This window comes from Protopterus annectens, chromosome 14.part0, assembly GCF_019279795.1.
Source record: "Protopterus annectens isolate FY-2018-M chromosome 14.part0, PAN1.0, whole genome shotgun sequence".
NCBI classification, from domain to species: Eukaryota; Metazoa; Chordata; order Ceratodontiformes; family Protopteridae; genus Protopterus; species Protopterus annectens.
The window spans coordinates 896,148,441-896,167,996 of NC_056748.1; the positions used below are offsets into that span (position 1 = coordinate 896,148,441).

The window sequence follows — 19,556 nt, forward strand, 5'->3', positions numbered from 1 at the left end:
GGTTCCTAAAGCTTACACTAAAAAGTGTTACATAGCCTAGTGTGAACCTATGAACCTATCTGCCCTAGGGAATTTATAAGCCTAGCCAGAGTGTGTTTGGCTTTCGCCACCCATTTTAAATTAATTTTGCTATGCCCTTTTTCCGAGGTTAGTATACTGTGCCTCTGTCTAACAGTGACACAGAAGTGATACCCGGGGTAAACCTAAGATCTCCCATCCACTCATCAAGATTCCTCTTGAAGACAGTCAATGAGGGACTCTGCCTAACCTGGACTGGGATTTTATTCCAGAGTGAAGGGAGCCTCTGGGTTATGAATCTGTCCCTCCAGCATGTCCTATTTATTTCAGTGCTGAGGTTCAAGTCTCTCGAGCATGTAGCTTGTTATACGTCAGGCACAGGTCGCCTCTGAGCAGGCAGTATGTCACTGAGTAGAGCTGGAGTTTCTTTAACCGGGCAGCATATGGCATCTGTTTGAGCCCTTTGATCCTCTTGGTGAGGTACTTTTGGCGTCTTTCCAGTTGCTGCAGTTGTCTGGTAAGGTACATCCCAAAAGGGGCATTGTACTCAATTATGGGCCTGATGAGGGCTGAGTAAAGAGGCACGATGACCTCCCCTGATCTAGATGTGAATCCTTTCATGATTAGGTGGGCTATATAAAATGTTTTTCTAACCACTTTGGCCACATGGTTGTCAAATGAGAGATTGCTATCAACTTGGGTCCCCAGGTCCCTAATTACTTCTTCTGTACCTAATGGATTACCACCTATGTGGTAGTTTGTGGGCACTTTGTTTTTGCCAAAGGGGATGAATATACACTTTTTGACATTTAGCTTGAGGCCATGGCTCTGGCACCAGATGTCTGTTTCTATGAGGCCCTTTTGGAGGATGCTTGTGTCGGCTGGAGAGTCGATTATGGCGCCCAGTTCGCAGTCATCTGCGAACTTGGTCAGCCACAGTCCAGACTGACAAATACAGATTTGGTAATGCAAAACTAAACACAAATGTACACTTTACAGCAGGCTGCAAAATATTTTAGCAAAGATACAGCAAAGTGGTGATGCTGTTGCATTGGAAATTGTGCAGAGTTTAAAATATAATGGCAAATAAATTACTAAGGACTGCACAAATGACAGGAATCCTGTGCCCCACAAAATTCTCTTTAATTGCTAAATTGCTCCCATGGTTCAAAGTAATCTAGATTAACTTTTTTTTTTACACAGAATAGACTAGAAAAGTTTAACCTTTTATCTGCAGAATTCATGGGGCATAAAAATACAGGCATACTCAGTATACTTCAGTTGTAAAGCATTGCAGCCATTAAGTTTTGCAATCCTACAGGACACCCCACTGAGCTGGGATTTGCTTTTGCAAGAGATATTGTAAAAATGTAAATTTTGTTTACCTAGACTTTCTGGAGATGGTCAATTACCATTTATAATGAAATAACAATAATCTGGGATCAAATGATACTAACTACTGAGAAAGTAAGAGGGAGAACAAAAATACTGCACTACATATACTTACACGAGTGCATGGATCGTGCTATCCCTAACAGAACCAAGATGGTATCCTCCAAAAAAAGGAAGCCAATCTGGTGGTCCCCTGCCATAAATAAACTCTACAACAGAAGAAAGAAACTATTGCAAAAAAAAAAAAAATCCCACGACTGGAAACTCCCTGGTCAGCCTCAGTAAGAAGCTGAGATCCCTCATAAAATCCTCCAAAGCTAGTCATGAAAACAAAATTGTCACGGATTCTAAAGACAACCACAAAGCATTCTGTAGCTATGTCAAAAATCTCAATGGCAACACTCAGATCTGCTCTGAGTTACAGCACAATGGCATAAATATATAGAACCAACTGATATTGCCAACATCCTGGCAGATCGGTTCAGTGCTAACTTTACCCCTCCTCACCCCCTAAAGGCCCCATCTCTATACCAGAAGAATGCAAGGTTCGTGTAATCATGGCTACACAGGTAAAAAACACAGTCTCCAAAGCCAAGAACACAGCAACCATGGGACCTGACAACATCCCAGGCTGCGTTCTAGAGTAACTACAGAATGAAATGGCACCCCACCTAAGCACCATGTTCAATCATAGACTCACCTCAGGCTTTGTGCCCACTGAATGACGCACAGAGATGATTATCCCATTCCACAAAGGGGAGCCACCACAGACCCCAGGAACTACCACCCCATTATCCTAACGAGCCTGGTCTGCAAGGCCATGGAACATATCATCATGGAACTTATAAACAAAGACATTGGTAATCTCCAAACTCTGGACCCCACCCAACTCGGGTTTGCAAAAGGTAGATCATGTCTCCTAAACCTGACAGATTTATTTGAAGTATTCACCAAAGTCGTAGACAAGGGTAAGGTGGTTCACACAGCCCATCTAAATCTTGCCAAGGCTTTTGACAACATCCCCCACTCTGGAATTATAGATAAACTCACTAAACTAGGTATAAATCCCTATGTCACAAGATGGGTTGCCAACTGGCTCACTTACATAACCCACACTGTGAAAGTAGCAGACTCCAAATCCGACTTCAGACCAGTGACAAGTGGAGTACCACGGGGTTCAGTCCTGGGTCCTTTCTTGTTTGGTATCTACTTTTCTGAAGTACAGGCTAACACAGAAGGTCTTTGGCTAACGAAGTTCGCAGATGACTGCAAATTAGGAGCCATAATTGAAACTCCTAACAATGTGGACATCCTAAAAAAGGGCCTCACTGAGACAGATGCCTGGTATCAAAGCCATGGCCTCAAGCTCAATGCCAAAAAGTGCAACGTCATCCCCTTTGGTAAAAACTCTGTACCCATGAACTACCTCATAGGTGGTAGTCTACTTAACACTAAAAGTGTGATAAGAGACCTTGGGACACAGGTGGACAGTAGTCTCTCCTTTGATAATCACATTGCCACAGTAGTCAGGAAATCCTTCTACATGGCACACCTCATCACAAAAGGTTTTTCATCCAGGAAAAAAGAGGTCATGGTTCCCCTCTACTTGTCACTCATTAGACCCATTATAGAGTACAATGCCCCTTTTGGTATGTACCTCACAAAACATCTACAACAACTGGAAAGGCCACAGAAATACCTCACAAAGGAGGATTACTGGCCTCAAACAGATGCCCTACGCAGACCATCTCAAAAAACTCCAGCTTTACTTTGTCGCATATCGCCTACTCAGAGGCAACCTCTGCCTAACATACAAAGCTATGTCAAACCCAGAGCTGTTGGACATGCTCCACTTAAAGAAATCCCAATCCTTCCGAGCTACACGCTCTAGGGACCTAAACCTTGTCACCACAATAAACATAACATGCTGGAGGGATAGATTCCTGTCCCAGAGACTCCCCATACTCTGGAACACACTACCTACCTATATCAAATAAAGCTCCTCATTAGCACTCTTCAAGAAAAATCTTGATGATTGGCTGGGAAATAGGAAATTCACCCCGGGGATCACCTCTGTAGCTCTGCTCGACAGGGGCACAGGAAAATAATTTTCTTGGGTGGCGAAAGCCAGGGTACCTTTTTGGCTAGGCTTGTATAGGCCCTAGGGCCGATTGACTCATAGGTAGGTACTAGGCTGTCAGTCAACCCTCAGTGACAAAAGCATTGTACACACAGGCACAAAATCACAGCATACCAAGTGAAGAATTCTGTGAATTCTATGCATGTCTTTCTGTTTATCTTGCTGTTAGTTGCATTTACATGCATACACACCCAGTGTATTAACTCTTAGTATGAGCAGCTACTTTTAAATACCGGATTGTACTAAGTACAATAAATACACAGAGGCAAACTGCTTCAGTAAACTGCTTTAGTTAGTACGACATTTCTGTTACATTTGACTTTTGGTTCTACAAACACGCAACACATATGCTGTCAGCTCTCTATAGCAAATTCCCAAAGTCTGTTTATGCATAGTTACATTTACACCAGAAGATCTGGTATTTTTCTACAGTCTGATGTAAAACAGTTCTTTCTTTGTATAACAGTTTTTCCTTTGTTCCCTTGTCCTTGGCTCTTTGTAGTTTGATTATCCATGGAAACACAGTCTTGCATTATCTGAAACATGGTGTTCCAGCACTATATGAAACTTGATGTTACATTCCTTTACTTTGCTGATGTTTCAGCTTTACTTCATGGATGTCCTTGCAACTGCCATCTACATAGTTATTTTTACAGACTTTGTTTCTCAATAACATACTCCTTCACATGGATGCCAAAAATCTATTTAAGCTATTATATGTTTGCCAGCACATACACTACTTTCTATTTTTAACCCTTTATATTTCATGCAGCTTTTTATTCAAGCTAATAATCATGCTAGCAACAGTTTGAAAATAGTGACTACAACAGAATAATACCAATGTTTCACCAAGTTATCGAAGATGTAACCAAAGTGATGTGAAATGCAGACACAAAATTACTGTTAACGGTCCTCAAAGTAACTCAGCAGTTTCAAGCATATCAAACAGTAGTACCAATACAGGCAATATCATATGAAAAGATCATTCTAGGCCAGTGATGCCGAACCTTTTGGGCTCAGCATGTCAAAAATTCAGAAAATGCCTATCTTGACTCTGCTGGTGTGTCACCCCCGAACAAAAAAGAAACAATTCTTTACATATTCATTTATTTAAAAAAAAAAAAAAAAACAGTCCAATCATGTGTGCTGATATGTAATATAAAAATAAAAGAAAAATCAGTGACTTACAATAGAGAAAACAATATGTGTACTCATATAACTGGGATTAAAAACAGTGCACCAAAAATTACCCTACTTTTAATAGTAATTTTGAACTGAAGTGAAAACAAAATATGGAACACGTTGCATTTGATGTGATTAACATCAATTAATGACTTTTTTGTTGCTGAGTTTTAATAGATAAGTGCAGATTCACATATTTGTTGTATTTTTGTTCATTCAGTTTCTTTGGTAACTCGAGTGTTGGTGAATGCTGGTGTGTCACCCAAAACATCATGTCGTGTCACCTTTAACACGTGTGTTATAGGTTCACCATCACTGTTCTAGGCACTCTGCAAGTACAAATAATACAACTCCAGGTAAATCACAAAGCACTACATCATGACTGCTCTCATAAACTTACTTAAAATCATGACATTAGAAATCCTAAACTTTCAAGGAATTATACTTCTCAGAAATGCAAACATATTCAGCCACTGTCAGAAAACCTGAATGTTTCTCATATTAGGGTACAGCTAATCAGTGGTCCAATGTAAGATAAAATCAAGCAAGGGATTCTAATCAATGTTTTGTTCCATTTTACCTCAAACTTTAACCTCGTCTATATTGTTTATGTCTTTTAACTGTTAGCAAGTAAGTGGACTGATCTACACACCCTTTTCAGCCACAAGCCTACACAACTGGCAATGACAATCTGCACTGATATATTAGTAGATTTAATATTACTGTTGCACACATATTGAGCATTTGGTTTTATTGTTGAATATAAAATAAGCATACAATAGAAAAAAAATGTTTGCGCATTAACCATTGTTACATATACCTTAGTGATATAACTGAAAGAAGTCTTACAGCTGAAGAAAGTTTTGGGCCACTGCTAAAATGCATTAACTATATAGATGAAAATGATTCCACACTATCATAAAACTAGTTAGGGCTTGAATGAGTACTACCCAGAGTCCAGTGTTTTCCCCACCTCCACTCACATTTAAATGGCTTACAGTGCATGTTAAATGTGCAGAACATAAAGTTGTTTTTGAAAGTGCTACAAACTTGACCGAGGTCCAACTTAATCCTAAATTTAAGACAATCATTTAATGGTAATATACTTTTTTCTTTAAGGACAGGGACTGCATAACCTCTATTCTGGTAAAACTCATCTAGATGATTTTAATGGTAAATCTTACTTTACCATAATGGGGGAGCCATCATGAAGCAATACATTCGACTTCTAACAAGAGTCAAAAATACAGGCCAATGCACCCCTTTTCTTTCTGGTATCAAAAATGTATCATTCTTAAAATGTTCTCAATTTCCTAGTTGATTTCCATAACATTTCCATAAGACATTAGAGGTTTCTCCCCTAAAACTGGTAATTCTCAAAGCTTTATAACTGTTATCTTTTATAGAGACAATCCTTCCGTGTTACGCAATTTAACAAAATGACCCAACAGATATATATATATTTTTTTAGGAGGGGTGCTTGTTTGTACTCAGTCTAAAACCTTTACCGTTTACACGTTTAGCAACCAAGCAACATTCTTTCTACAATGAAGGAATGAATGCTTCATCTGTCACGATAATTATTCTATTTTACAGAAAAAAAAGAATCTTATGGCTGACCCCCAGCAGCATTCCTCGTGCAATTTCTTTCCTTTTTTCATACATTCAACTTAGCAGAAAAGAGATTGCCCAGTAATATCCGTGCCCAAACAAATATACAAGTCTCATAACATAAAATTGGAACAATCTTCATCATATGCTGAAGTCAAGAAATTTCAACTTCTCTGGGATTTCAAAATAAATGGAAAGTGATCAAAATGAAGATGAAGCAAACAACATATGTGATCCCCCCAAAAAAGAAAACACACACACTTCGATATACTGTTTACAAACTTTATATGATATAAATTAAACCAAGAAGAAGAGCAAATGCTCCCAGAAACCCCTTCTGCTTAACTCTGTAACATCTGTCAAGCAAACTCTAATGGCGCTCACATAAAAGTAACGGAGAATCACTTGATCTAGCCAAAACTAATCCTAATCAATAAATACTACCCCTTCAACCCACTTGTGACATAATGCAACTGGTAAACAATCACAAAAAAATGTCATTTGAGGGGCAGAGACATATACATCATTACAGCAGGGTAACACGCAGACAGTGACAGCAATGCATAAAAAGGTTTGTGGAAATATCTTTTACAAAGGGTGTGCCTTTGGAACTAGCAGACACACATACAAGTTCATCTTTTTTTACTTGCTTGTCAAGAAAAGAGAATAGAGAAGGCTTCACTTGTGATCTTTTCTTAGTACACAGACCCATGACAAACTACAATGCACAAAATCTCCTTTTCATTCACTGCCTCTACAGAGGTACCAATGCTCTTTTTCTTTATCCTGGATTTCTGTAACACTGACATTCAAACATATTTTTCTGAAGCCAAAAAATAAATACATTTAAACAGTTTAATAAAATACCAGCGAGATTAAGTTTAGTTTCTACAGCTTCCTTATAACTGCTGGATGCTGCTGGTTTATCTTCATAGCTACACTGTCCATCATGCGAAATAAATAAAAACTCACACTAAAAGCACGGACAGATGGAAAGTTGCTCCAAGAGAGAGATAACACAACAAATATCAAAAATCTCACATGAAATTATGATGTGGGTTGCAGAAGTGGTATAAAACAACAAATACATTTCTGCCACTGGTAGAAGTGATTAGATAGTTCAGTACGCTGCAAACATCAGGCAGCATTAAATATTTATATATGCACTTTAATTTAGATTTACATCACTATCCTCCTTTTACTTCTGGCACACCTGTGTCAGGAACAGAGTTCACACATTCTCAATTAATGATAATCTCACATCCCCTCAGAGGTTTCATACTCTCTTCATTACACACACACACACACACACACACACACACACACACACACACACACCTGCAAAGGCATTACTGCCACCGTTGTAAGCTTAACCTTTGTGTTTTCAAATAACAACTTCATCACACAGCCGCAGTTAAAGAGCGCACAACTGCTGCTTACACATATCATGCAAAACTTGGTGGCATCAAGTGTAATTCTAAACCATCCAGATTACAGCCCCCAGCCACACCCACTGATTTTGACAATTTCCAAAATATAAACACAGAGGTAGCACGTTTACTCAAATCACAGAATCTGATGTCAGGCCACCTGAATAATGACTGGTCTTACAACAGCACACATAACATACAATTTTACATAATCAGGAATTGCACAACAAAGGGACCAGCTTTATCTGACATTGTATGTAGTCATCTTTGTACCAAGCAGTATTGTTAATTCAGTGAAAGCTGCCTTACGCAGCTTTACAAAAAGAATGAAAAGTGGTAGTACAATGAAAAAGGCAAGCTAGAAACATCAAAGCTGCACATATTATTCTCTATTTAACTGAACCACAATAACCTGGAACTCCCTTCCGCAACAAAATTGAGAAGTTAACCCAGCTGTGGAAGAATAGAGCATCTAGCCAGCTATAATGACCAGTCTGAGACGTCAGTCCTTAATTAGGTAATGTATACTTGTCAGTAAAAAAGGAAACACGAGCTGCATACTCATACCGGAGTGTTGGACCAACACAGGCAGTATCGGTGCTCTCAATCTCCTGTAGAATCCTTTCATGTTCCGTGACAGTCTCTAAGCTCTCGCCACCCGCCATCTTTGCCGTACTGCCAGAGGTGTAAGGGGAAGCACTCCCTAAGATAGAAGTGAAATTGCTTGAGTTCACCAGCAGGTGGCGTATTTCGTGTCACTGCCACTCTATGACCCCGGAGTGGTCTTGGCAGAACTACAGTATAGGCTCCTCCTATACTTCCAACAAAAAAAGGCGAAATTGAAGTGTATTAACCCACCTCCTAGTTCGCGCAGGAATGGGCGTGCCCGCCGTGATTGACATACCGGAGGGCGGGTATTAACAACGGCATGTGCCGTGATTGACACGCAATGCAAATAATGCAAATGTAATGGTCAAATAAGTGCAAATAGTAAATATGTAAATGGTAAACAGGTCAAATACGCACAAGTAATATAGGACGCTTTTCTTAAAATGTTTTCCTTCCTTTTAGTCAGAAACGCCAGACTGAACTGGCTGAACATCTCACAGTTGTCTATTAATTTATTTACTTGTTTTTATTAATTTAGTTTAAACTGGAACAAATGCAGGCAGATGATGGTAGACAGATGGATATCAGTACGGCAGTCTACAGGGACATAAGACTGCGGTTGAGTGTGGGAGCAGGGCCAGTTGTTTACTCATACAACTGTTTTTCTCAGAAACTAGAAGAAAGATTTTTTTTTCTGAATTGTTCAGTTTCTTGGCTTAAGATGATAACGATTGTTCTCTACTCATCTGCAAGGAATATTGAGCGTCCTATATTACTTGTGCTTATTTGACCTGTTTACCATTTAATACTAATACTTAATAATCAAATACTATAATGTTTAACAGGCACAAGTACGGTTTATACAGTTACTTGTGCATGTGAACCTAGGCTAAAAACAGACACCCACATTATTAAGTATACAGTATCCACTGCTTGAGCAGTACTTGTCTTTGTACTTTTGCCCCCATTCCCGAAATAAAAAATGCTTTGATTTGACAGCAATCGCATCTACATTTCTATGTTATAATGTACAATGTAATCTTTTTTTGTGCAATTAGCTGTTTGTTTATGTTTTCTGTATCAAGCGGTGGGCGTAGTAGTCAACATGCTCGCAGGCGGGGTTTGGGAGGGTCTTGCTACTGCGCATCTGGTGGGTTAATACACTTCAATTTCGCCATATTAGTGACAAATCATTGATGGTTGAAGTTAAAAAATGAATGGCCGGCCGTAGGCATAGGCCAACTAGGCGGCTGCCTAGGGCGCCGGTCTAGCAGGGGCACTTTTCCAGTATTTATTTGGTGTAGGTAGACCAGGATGGGGGCACCAGGTAATAAGTTGGGGGGGTGCCGTGGAGCCCTTTTGCCTAGGGTACCAGTTGACCTAGGGCTGCTCCTGAAAATGATAGACATGAGTTTCAAACTTTATACCCTTCAGAAAAATTCATGCTAAGTTTGTAAGTGCAATAGTTAAAAATTATCTTTATTTTTGAGCCTTTGTCCTGCTTTTATTTATGGCTTTTTACAGATTTCTTACTCCAAGAAGTTGAGAGGTATGCACCCACCAATATAAAGAAAACACACTCGTAATAAGTACAAAGCCAGAAGCATACCTCTCAATCCCAACATGCAAGAAATGTGAACAAAGACAAAAATAATAGGGGATATTGATGTACCTCGCTTATTCGACACAGCAGCTGAATGTTTTACACCTCCTTTCTCTACGACAATTGTTTTCAGTAATAATTATAAAATGAAAACATAATGACCAGAAAACAAAACTGAAATTTTCCTTGAATTTCGTAAATCGTATATATACAGTATAATCAAGCCAGTAAAATAAATGAAAACATTCAGTAAATACAAAGAACATATACATTATTGTAATCCTGAAAAAGGAGAAACGTGGTTTGTAGCAGTATAAAACACTGCAGTTTCTGTTTTTGAGACTTAATCTCTACAGATTTAGCAATGACTTTGTCAAAATTTATCTTATTTGCATATTCATGGATAATAGACAGTATACCCAGATTTGTCAATCCATCTTCACTCATAGTTAATTAAAGAACACTTTTCATTTTGAAAGAAACTTTCAGAGTGTTAAGCAACATGTGCTGAATACTTGACCCTTGACTATACTGCTCAACTGTCCAGATTTTTGCAGAACACCCAGATTTTCACCTCATAAAATGTGTTTTTCTGGCAAATCTGTGAGGATTGAATTCATTAAATAATGGCATACATTTATCTTTCAGGCTTAATGCCTTCAGAAAATGCATACTAATACAAATCCTGTTATTCTAGCAACTTTCTAAGTTTATACTTTATAAGAGCAATATTTAAAACCTGCCCCTATTTTTGGACCTTTGACACCATTATTTTAGGCTTTGTTCAGATTTCTTGCCCTAAGAGGTTGAGGTATGCCCTCCAACACTGCTTTCAGGAGAGACAGAGACATATGTTACTTTTTTCAATGACCAAGAATATACTAATAATATAAATTTGTAGGTTAAGGAAAACTTGCCCCCACACTGGTGGCTGGAGCCTGCCCCCCCCCCCCGCAAAAAAATGCTTACATTTCAGTGAGCCTGATCATCAGGAGTTTAATCTTTGGTGAGTCATAATACAAGAATTTACTATACACTTGTTTAAAAAAATCAAGAAGAATGTACACTAAAATTATGCTTAGCTTTGCTACATTGCTGCCTATCAAGTAGTGAAGCTGCATTGTTTGTTTTCTTTCTCTAAGTATCCTGGTGATCCCTTTAATAGTTTGTCCATGTGTACTCAAGTATTTCACTGACATCAAAAGGAAACATTTCCCCCAATGATCCCTTCAGTAGTTTGTCCATGTATGCACAAGCACCAAAATGAAACATTTCCCCCAACAACCCCTTCAGCAGTTTGTCCATGTATGCACAAGCAACAAAATGAAACATTTCCCCCAACAACCCCTTCAGCAGTTTGTCCGTGTATGCACAAGCACCAAAATTAAACATTTCCGCCAATCACCCCTTCAGCAGTTTATCCATGTAACCACAAGCACTCAGATGACACCAAAATGACACATTTACACCAGCGACCCCTTTAGCAGTTTGCACTTGTTTCCCGCCTTCCCTGTAACTAGTCTAGTCCAGATACAGATTTCCTGTATCCATGACTGTACGTAAGCTTCTGAGCCCCCCAAGCCTTTCTGTGTTGGAGGGAAGCCTTCTAGCTTATCAGTGGGAATGGTAAGCACTAGGTAGCCTATCTACCACAAGAGGAGTGGTTTCTGGCCTAAAACTGTAGTTTATTGGCTGTTTGGGCAGTTTTTCCATCTCTTTCAACATTCTAGTTTAAAAGCCCACATTTGTACTTGTTTCCCACCTTTCCTGTAACTAGTCGAGTCCAGATACAGACTGCTGTATCCAGGACTGTTTGCAAGCTTCTGAGCGGTGCCAAAAAATCTGCTCTTCAATTTTTCCCTTATATCTGCTAGTTCTCTCCTCTCATAGATTCATAGGTTCATAGGTTGGTACTAGGCTATAGGCCCTAGGGCCTTTACAAGCCTAGCCATAACAATTCCCTGGATATTTCTTTCCACAATATTTACTTCCCTGGACCCCTGTATAGCAGGGTGACTGACATGATCCCCGGAGTGAATTTCCTATCTCCCATCCAATCATCAAGGTTCCTTTTGAAGATGGCCAAGGAGGCACTCTGTTTGACATGTATGGGCAGTCTATTCCAGAATATTGGGAACCTATCTCTCCAGCATGTTTTGTTCATTGCAATGAAAAGGTTTAGATCCCTGGAGCATGTGGCTCTGAGGTATTGGGATTTCTTTAAGTGGAGCATATCCAACAGCTCAGGGTTTGTATGGCCTTGTATGTTAAGCAGAGATTGCCCCTGAGTAGACGATATGCCACAGAGTATAGCTGGAGTTTTGTAGACGGTCAGCATATGGAATCTGCTTTAGGCTTGTGATTCTTTTAGTGAGGTATTTCTGCAGCCTTTCCAGCTGTTGCAGATGTCTTGTGCAGAATATCCACATAATTTGGGGATTCAGTAATGTCTCCCAGTTTGCAGTCATCTGCGAACTTTGTTAGCCAGAGTCCCTTAGTGTTTGCCTGTACTTCAGAGAAGTAGATGCCAAACAAGAGCGGTCCCAGGACTGAACCCTGAGGTACTCCACTTGTCACTTGTCTGGAGCTGGATTTGGAGTTGGCTACCTTTACAGTCTGGGTTCTGTCAGTAAGCCAGTTGGCAACCCATCGAGTGACTTAGGGAATTATGCCCAGCTTAGTAGGTTTATATATGATTCCAGAATGGGGGATGGTGTTGAAGGCCTTGGCGAGGTCCAGATAGGCTTTGTGGACTGCCTTACCCTCGTCCACAGCTCTGGAGACTGATTCGAAAAAGTCAATCAGGTTCAGGAGACAAGATCAGCTCTTCACAAACCCAAACTGGATGGGGTCCAGTGTTTGAAGGGTGCCAAGGTCTTTGTTTATAAGTTCCATGATAATGCGTTCCATGCCCTTGCAATTCAGGCTCATCAGACTGATGGGATGGTAGTTCCTGGGATCCAAGGGGGATCCCCCTTGTGGAGTCTTTTACTAGCTTATTAGTCTAGCAATTTACCAGACTTCTTGTAGCAATTATTATAGCACACAAAAGTGCTACCAGCACTAATGTTCTACAAGAAAACAGCTCCAGTACTAATTATTAATGCCCACCTCTCCAGGCATGTCTAAAGGTCTGTTCCCTGTGCTTTCTCCTATTAACCTGGTGAACTTGGGCATCCTGAGGCAATGTAGCAACTGCCTCATCTACACTGACAATCCTCTTCTCTTACCTCCCAACACTCAGACTTGTGAGAGATGCACTTATATATCCAAATTGGAAGCCATGCACTCTCCAGCCAAGACCGGAATAGCTGGTCAAGAGGAGAAGGTCAACACTTGTGCCACACCACATGGAACACATAGCCCTCCAGAACACACACCAGAACTGCCTTCACATAAAAACACAAACCACACACCCACCTTCGTGGAGACTCTCAATAAAAATCTACCCAAACAGCAGAGACCTCCAAGGCAGAAATGCACTCGACCACCACAAGACAACACTAACCACAAGACACATAACTCTCCTAAACATTGTGCCATACAACCAAAGCCCCTAAGGCAAAACAGCATGCCCAACACACTAGTCATAGGTGACTCGGTAGTGAGGCATACTGATGTCCCACTCACTGGGTTGAATAAGGAGAAAGTAACAGTCAGCTGCCTGTCAGGTGGCAGGATCCACTACATAATGCATGCACTCAGGTCCCTCAACAACAGGTACAAATATGACTCTGTCATTGTACATGTGGGTGGGAATGACCTGAGACGTACCTCCCTGGACTACATGAAAAGAGACATGGAGGAGCTCTCGGATTATGTAGCCCAGGCAGGTATGACCCCAGCCCTGAGCAGCCTCCTACCATCATCCAGAATGATACCACAGTACAAGCAGAAAATAATTGATTTCAATAACTGTCTAAGTTCCTGGTGTCATTCTAATGAGATACAGTATCTGTCTGCCTGGGATGACATGATTGACAGATCTCGATGCTTTGTCAGAGATGGCCTGCACCTGTCACCCCTGGGCTTCCGGATACTGGCCAAGGCTCTTGCCACCCCTATAGTGCCTTTTTAGGTGGTGTTCCAAAGACCAAATTACCACCATAACATCCACAAACAAATGCAATGTGAGGGACATGCTGCTCAATGCTAGAAGTCTAAATCTCAAAATGCACTTGCTCGAAGCTCTCCTTAAAAATGGAGAACATCAACATTTGTGCTGTAACAAAGACCTGGTTCAAGGCAGCAGAAAGCACCCCTGTGCTAGCAGCCTATCTATCTATACCTTTCGGCTCCAGAATTTTGACCGAAGCTCCAAAGGTGGTGGTGTTTCCATATTCATAAAGGATGCACACACCTCCAGACTGGTAGCCCAACATAACACATCAGAGATACTTCAGGTGCAGCTAACATTGGATAAGACAGTGATTCAGGTTGTAGCCTGCTATAGGTCCCCAACCATGTCCCAAGACTCACACTCTACATTCCTAAACACCCTGGAGAATATTAGGGGCCAAACTAACACTCTTATACTGGGAGACTTCAACTACCCCTCCATTAACTGGGAAAACTACTCATGTACCAATACACTTGCCCAACATTTTCTGGAATTCATTAATTCCAATGCCCTGGACCAGCTTGTTCTTACCCCCACTAGAGGAAGCAACATCCTTGACCTGGTCATTACTAACATGGGCGACCGTTGCTCTACACCACTAGTCAACTACTCCCTGGTTAGATCCACCTTGGAAATCCTCACCCCCCCCCCCCCCGCAAAGGTAACCACCATGAAAAATTTCTCCAAAGCTAACTTTGGGCTCCTAAAAACAGAGGTGGCTAACTTCATGGCACCCATGCAAATGGAGAACAGTTGCATGACCACAGAATCATACACTAATGCCCTGTACGAACACATACACAAATGAATGGATCTCACCATACCCAACAGAACCAAGATGCTCTCCTCCAAAAAAGAAAGCCAATCTGGTGGTCCTCTGCCATAAACAAACTCTACAACAGAAGGAGGAAACTGATGCAGAATAAGGTGAAGTCCCAAGACTGGAAAAACTCCCTTATCAGCCTCAACAAAAACTTGAGATCCCTCATCAAATCTTCTAAAGCTAGCGATGAAAACAGAATTGCAGCAGATAGTAAAGACAACCACAAGACCTTCTATAGTTATGTAAAGAATCTCCACGGCAATGCTTATATTTGCTCTGAGGTACCTCCTATACCAAGCCAACACATATTGCCAATATACTGACTGACAGATTTAGTACCAACTTTACCCCTCTCTCCCCCACCAAAGGACTAATCACAATACCAGTAGATTGACAGTCACCCAGTATTACTGCTGCACAGGTTAAAACAACACTGTCCAAGGCCAAGAAAACAGCTTCTATGGGACCTGACAATATCCCTGGCTGTATTCTACATGAACTACAGAGTGAACTGGCACCTCTCCTGTGTGCACTGTTCAATCACAGCCTCACCTCAGGCTTTGTCCCTACTGAATGGCACACTGCTACAGTCATCCCTTTCCACAAAGGAGGAGTGTCTACAAATCCTGGGAACTATCACCCCATTAGCCTGATGAGTTTGATATGCAAAGCTATGGAACACATCATCATGGACCTAATAAACAAGGATATAGGGAATCTCCAAACTCTGGATCCCACATAGTTTGGTTTTGTGAAGGGTAGATCATGCCTGCTCAACCTGGTCAACTTATTTGAGTCAGTCACCAGAGCTGTGGATGAAGGCAAGGTGGTTCATGCAGCCTACCTTGATCTGGCCAAGGCCTTTGATACCATACCCCACTCACGAATCATAGAAAAACTCACTAAGCTAGGCATCAACCCCTATATCACTAGGTGGGTTGCAAACTGGCTCACAGATAGAACCCACAGTGTGAAAATACCTGACTCCAAGTCAGACTGCCGACCAGTCACAAATGGAGTCCCACAGGGTTCAGTCCTGGGTCCTCTCCTGTTTGGTATCTACTTCTCTGAAGTCCAGGCCAACACGAAGGGACTCTGGCTGACAAAGTTCACAGACGATTGTAAGTTGGGAGCTATTATTAACTCTCCAAGTAATGTTGACATCCTACAGAAAGGCCTCACTGAGACCAACGACTGGTGTCAGAATCATGGCCTTAAGCTCAATACCAAAAAATGTGTCATCATCCCCTTTGGGAAAAACCTAGTTCCCATGAATTACCACATCGATGGTAGTCCACTGAACACAGAAGGTGTTACAAGAGATCTGGGAACACAGGTTGACAGCAACCTCTCTTTTGACCACCACATTGCCACTGTGGTCAGAAAGTCCTTCTATGTGGCACATCTCATTGTCTCCCTCTACTCTTCCCTCATTAGGCCAATCATCGAGAACAATGCCCCATTTGGCATGTACCTCACTAGACACCTGCAACAACTGGAAAGGCCACAAAAGTACCTCACAAAGAGGATCCTAGGCCTTAAACACTTGTCCTATATGGACAGACTCAAAAGACTCCATCTATTCTCTGTCTCATATTGCCTACTTAGAGGCGATCTCTGTTTGACTTACAAAGCCATGTCTGACCCAGCTCTTTAAGAAATGCTACATCTAAAGAAATCCCAATCCCTCCACACCACATGCTCTAGAGACCTCAACCTTATTACCTTCTTCTTCTTCTTCTTCTTTCGGCTGCTCCCATTAGGGGTCGCCACAGCAGATCAACTGTTTCCATTTCTTCCTGTCCTCTGCATCTTGCTCTGTCACACCAACCACCTGCATGTCCTCTCTCACCACATCCATAAACCTTATCTTAGGCCTTCCTCTTTTCCTGTTACCTGGCAGCTTCATCATTAGCATCTTTTTCCCAATATACTCTGCATTCCTCCTCAGCACATGTCCAAACCAACGTAATCTTGCCTCTCTGGCTTTGTCTCCAAACCTTCCAACCTGGGCTGACCCTCCTTATTCCTAATCCTGTCCATCCTCGACACATCCAGTGCAAATCTTAACATCTTCAACTCTGCCACGTCAAGCTCTGACTCCTGCCTTTTTGTCAATGCCACTGTCGCCAACCCGTATAACATAGCTGATCTCACTACCCTCTTGAGACCTTCCCTTTCACTCTTACTGGTACTCGTCTGTCACAAATCACTCCTGACACTCTTCTCCACCCACTCCATCCTGCCTGTACTCTCTTCTTCACCTCTCTTCCACACTCACCATTACTCTGAACTGTTGATCCCAAGTACTTAAACTCATTCACCTTCGCCACCTCTACTCCCTGCATCCTCACCATTCCTCTATCCTCCCTCTCATTCACACACATACATTCTGTCTTAGTCCTGCTGACCTTCATTGCTCTTCTCTCTAGAGCACATTTCCACCTCTCCAGGGTCTCCTCCACCTGTTCCCTACTCTCACTACAGATCACAATGTCATCTGCAAACATCATAGTCCACGGAGACTCCTGTCTGATCTCGTCTGTCAACCTGTCCATCACCATAAACCTTATTACCACAATCAACAAAACAAGTTGGAGGGACAGGTTCATAACCCAGAGACTGCCCATGCTATGGAATAAACTTCCCATTCATGTCAAACAGAGGACCTCACTGGCCCTCTTCAAGAGAAATCTTGATGAGTGGATGGGAGATAGAAAATTCACCCCGGGGATCAATCCAGTGCCTCTACTCAACAAAGGCACTGGGAACTGAGGTCAGGCGGCACAATGCCAGAGTAATCCTATGGGCTAGGCTTATAAAGGTTCCAGGGTCATTAGCCTAGTACACACCTGTGAACCTATGAACCTATAACCCCTTCAATAATTTGTCCATGTATGCACAAACACCAAAATGAAACATTTCCCCAACAACCCCTTTAGCAGTTTGTACATGTAAGCACACACATTCAAATGACATAAAAATGAAACATTACCCCCAATGACTCCTTCAGCAGTTTGTCGATATATGCACAAGCACCATAACGGAGCATTTCCCCCAAAGAGCCATTCAGTAGTTTGTCCATGTATGCACAAGCACCAAAATGAAGCATTTCTCTTAACAACCCCTTCAGCAATTTGTCCATGTTATGCACAAGCACCAAAATAAAAAATGTCCCCTGTGACCCCTTCAGCAGTTTGTCCATGTATGCACAAGCACTCAAATGACACCAAAATGAAACATTTCCCTCAACAATCCTTTCATAAATTTTCCATGTAGACACAAGCACCAGAATGAAACATCTTCCCCAAAGATTCATTCAGCAGTTTGTCCATGTGTCCACTAACACTCAAATGACATCACAATGAAACATTTCCCCTCAAAAAACCCTTCAGCAGTCATCTCCAAGAATGCACAGGCACCAGAATGAAACATTTCCCCCGATGATGCTTTTATCAGTCATCTCCAAGTATGCACAAGCACCAGAATGAATCATTTCCTCCAACAACCCTGTAAGCAGTCCGTCTTTGTATGCACAAGTAACAAAATTAATCATATCCTCCAACCACCCCTTCAGTAGTCTGTGCATGTATGCACAAGCAAATGACATTAAAATGAAACACTTCCCCAATTGCCCCTTCAGTGGTTTGCCCTACTTACTTCAGAGGCAAGTTGTTTATTTCTGCTGCTTAGTTTTTCTCTCTCTCTCTCTCTGTATTGCACCATGACACTGCCCCCTCAACCTGTGCAGCTAACCACAGGAGCAGTTCCTAAGCAATAAGACATAGGCGGGAGATGGGAGGCACACAGGACATCTTGGACATCTGTTTAAGATGGGTGTTGCCATTTCCTTTAAAGGGGAAAAATATGAGATTAAAAATATCTTGTTTTAAATTTTACTTCTCCTTTATGTTTGCATCTAGAGTGGACCGTACCCTCCAACCCCCATTAATGTACCTTTGATGAGAGGACAGATGCCCAAAATCAGGGCCAAATTTTAAATATTGCTCTTACAAGCTTAGAAATTTGCTAGAATAACAGGTTTTGCATTAGCATGCATTTCCCGAAGGGTATGAAGTTTGAAACTCAAATGTATGTCATTATTTAGTGACTTCAATCCGCAATGGTTTGCCAGAAAAACACAAATTATATCTAAAATATAAGACAAAAATCTGCACATTCTGAAAAAATCTGGACAGTTTAGAGGTATGGCCAGAAATAATCGGGGACAACTATCAAATCAGGGACACTACACAGCATAAGTGGTCAATAAATCCTTCCATTTTCCCAGCTCGTATCTTAGGGGTATTATGTCTAGGTCTAAAAACTGTCATATCACAATACTCAGCTCTAATTAGACCAATCAGTGACTAAAATGCCCCCTTTATCACAAACATACCCAGCCACATCATGCAGATAAAAAAAGGTCCTACAGGAGTTTTACTAAAATAAAAATAAAAAAAAAAAAAAGCAGTCCCTGGGATTTATTAGTGTCTACACTCAGTGTGCACTGTTCTGAGTGAACACAAGCATAACTCACACCTTCTTCCTTCTAATTTTGTTTTTCCTATTGATTTTCTTGCAGCCTTAAATATCAAGGGGGATTCATAAACATTACTACATAGTGT

General features: G+C 41.2%; 1 protein-coding gene across 2 annotated transcripts in view; it reads right to left on the bottom strand.

The window, feature by feature from the left end:
• EXOC6 (exocyst complex component 6) overlaps nt 1-8,552 on the bottom strand; it is a 1,799,203-nt gene extending 1,790,651 nt beyond the window's left edge. The window contains exon 1 of one of the 2 annotated variants that reach the window (XM_044056688.1): nt 8,341-8,552. In XM_044056688.1, coding sequence (XP_043912623.1) covers nt 8,341-8,438 — 98 coding nt within the window. In that variant the 5' untranslated portion in view covers nt 8,439-8,552. The remainder of the gene's footprint in view (nt 1-8,340) is intronic. The other variant, XM_044056689.1, reaches the window with a different exon arrangement.
• Between the last annotated feature and the right edge of the window lie 11,004 nt (nt 8,553-19,556).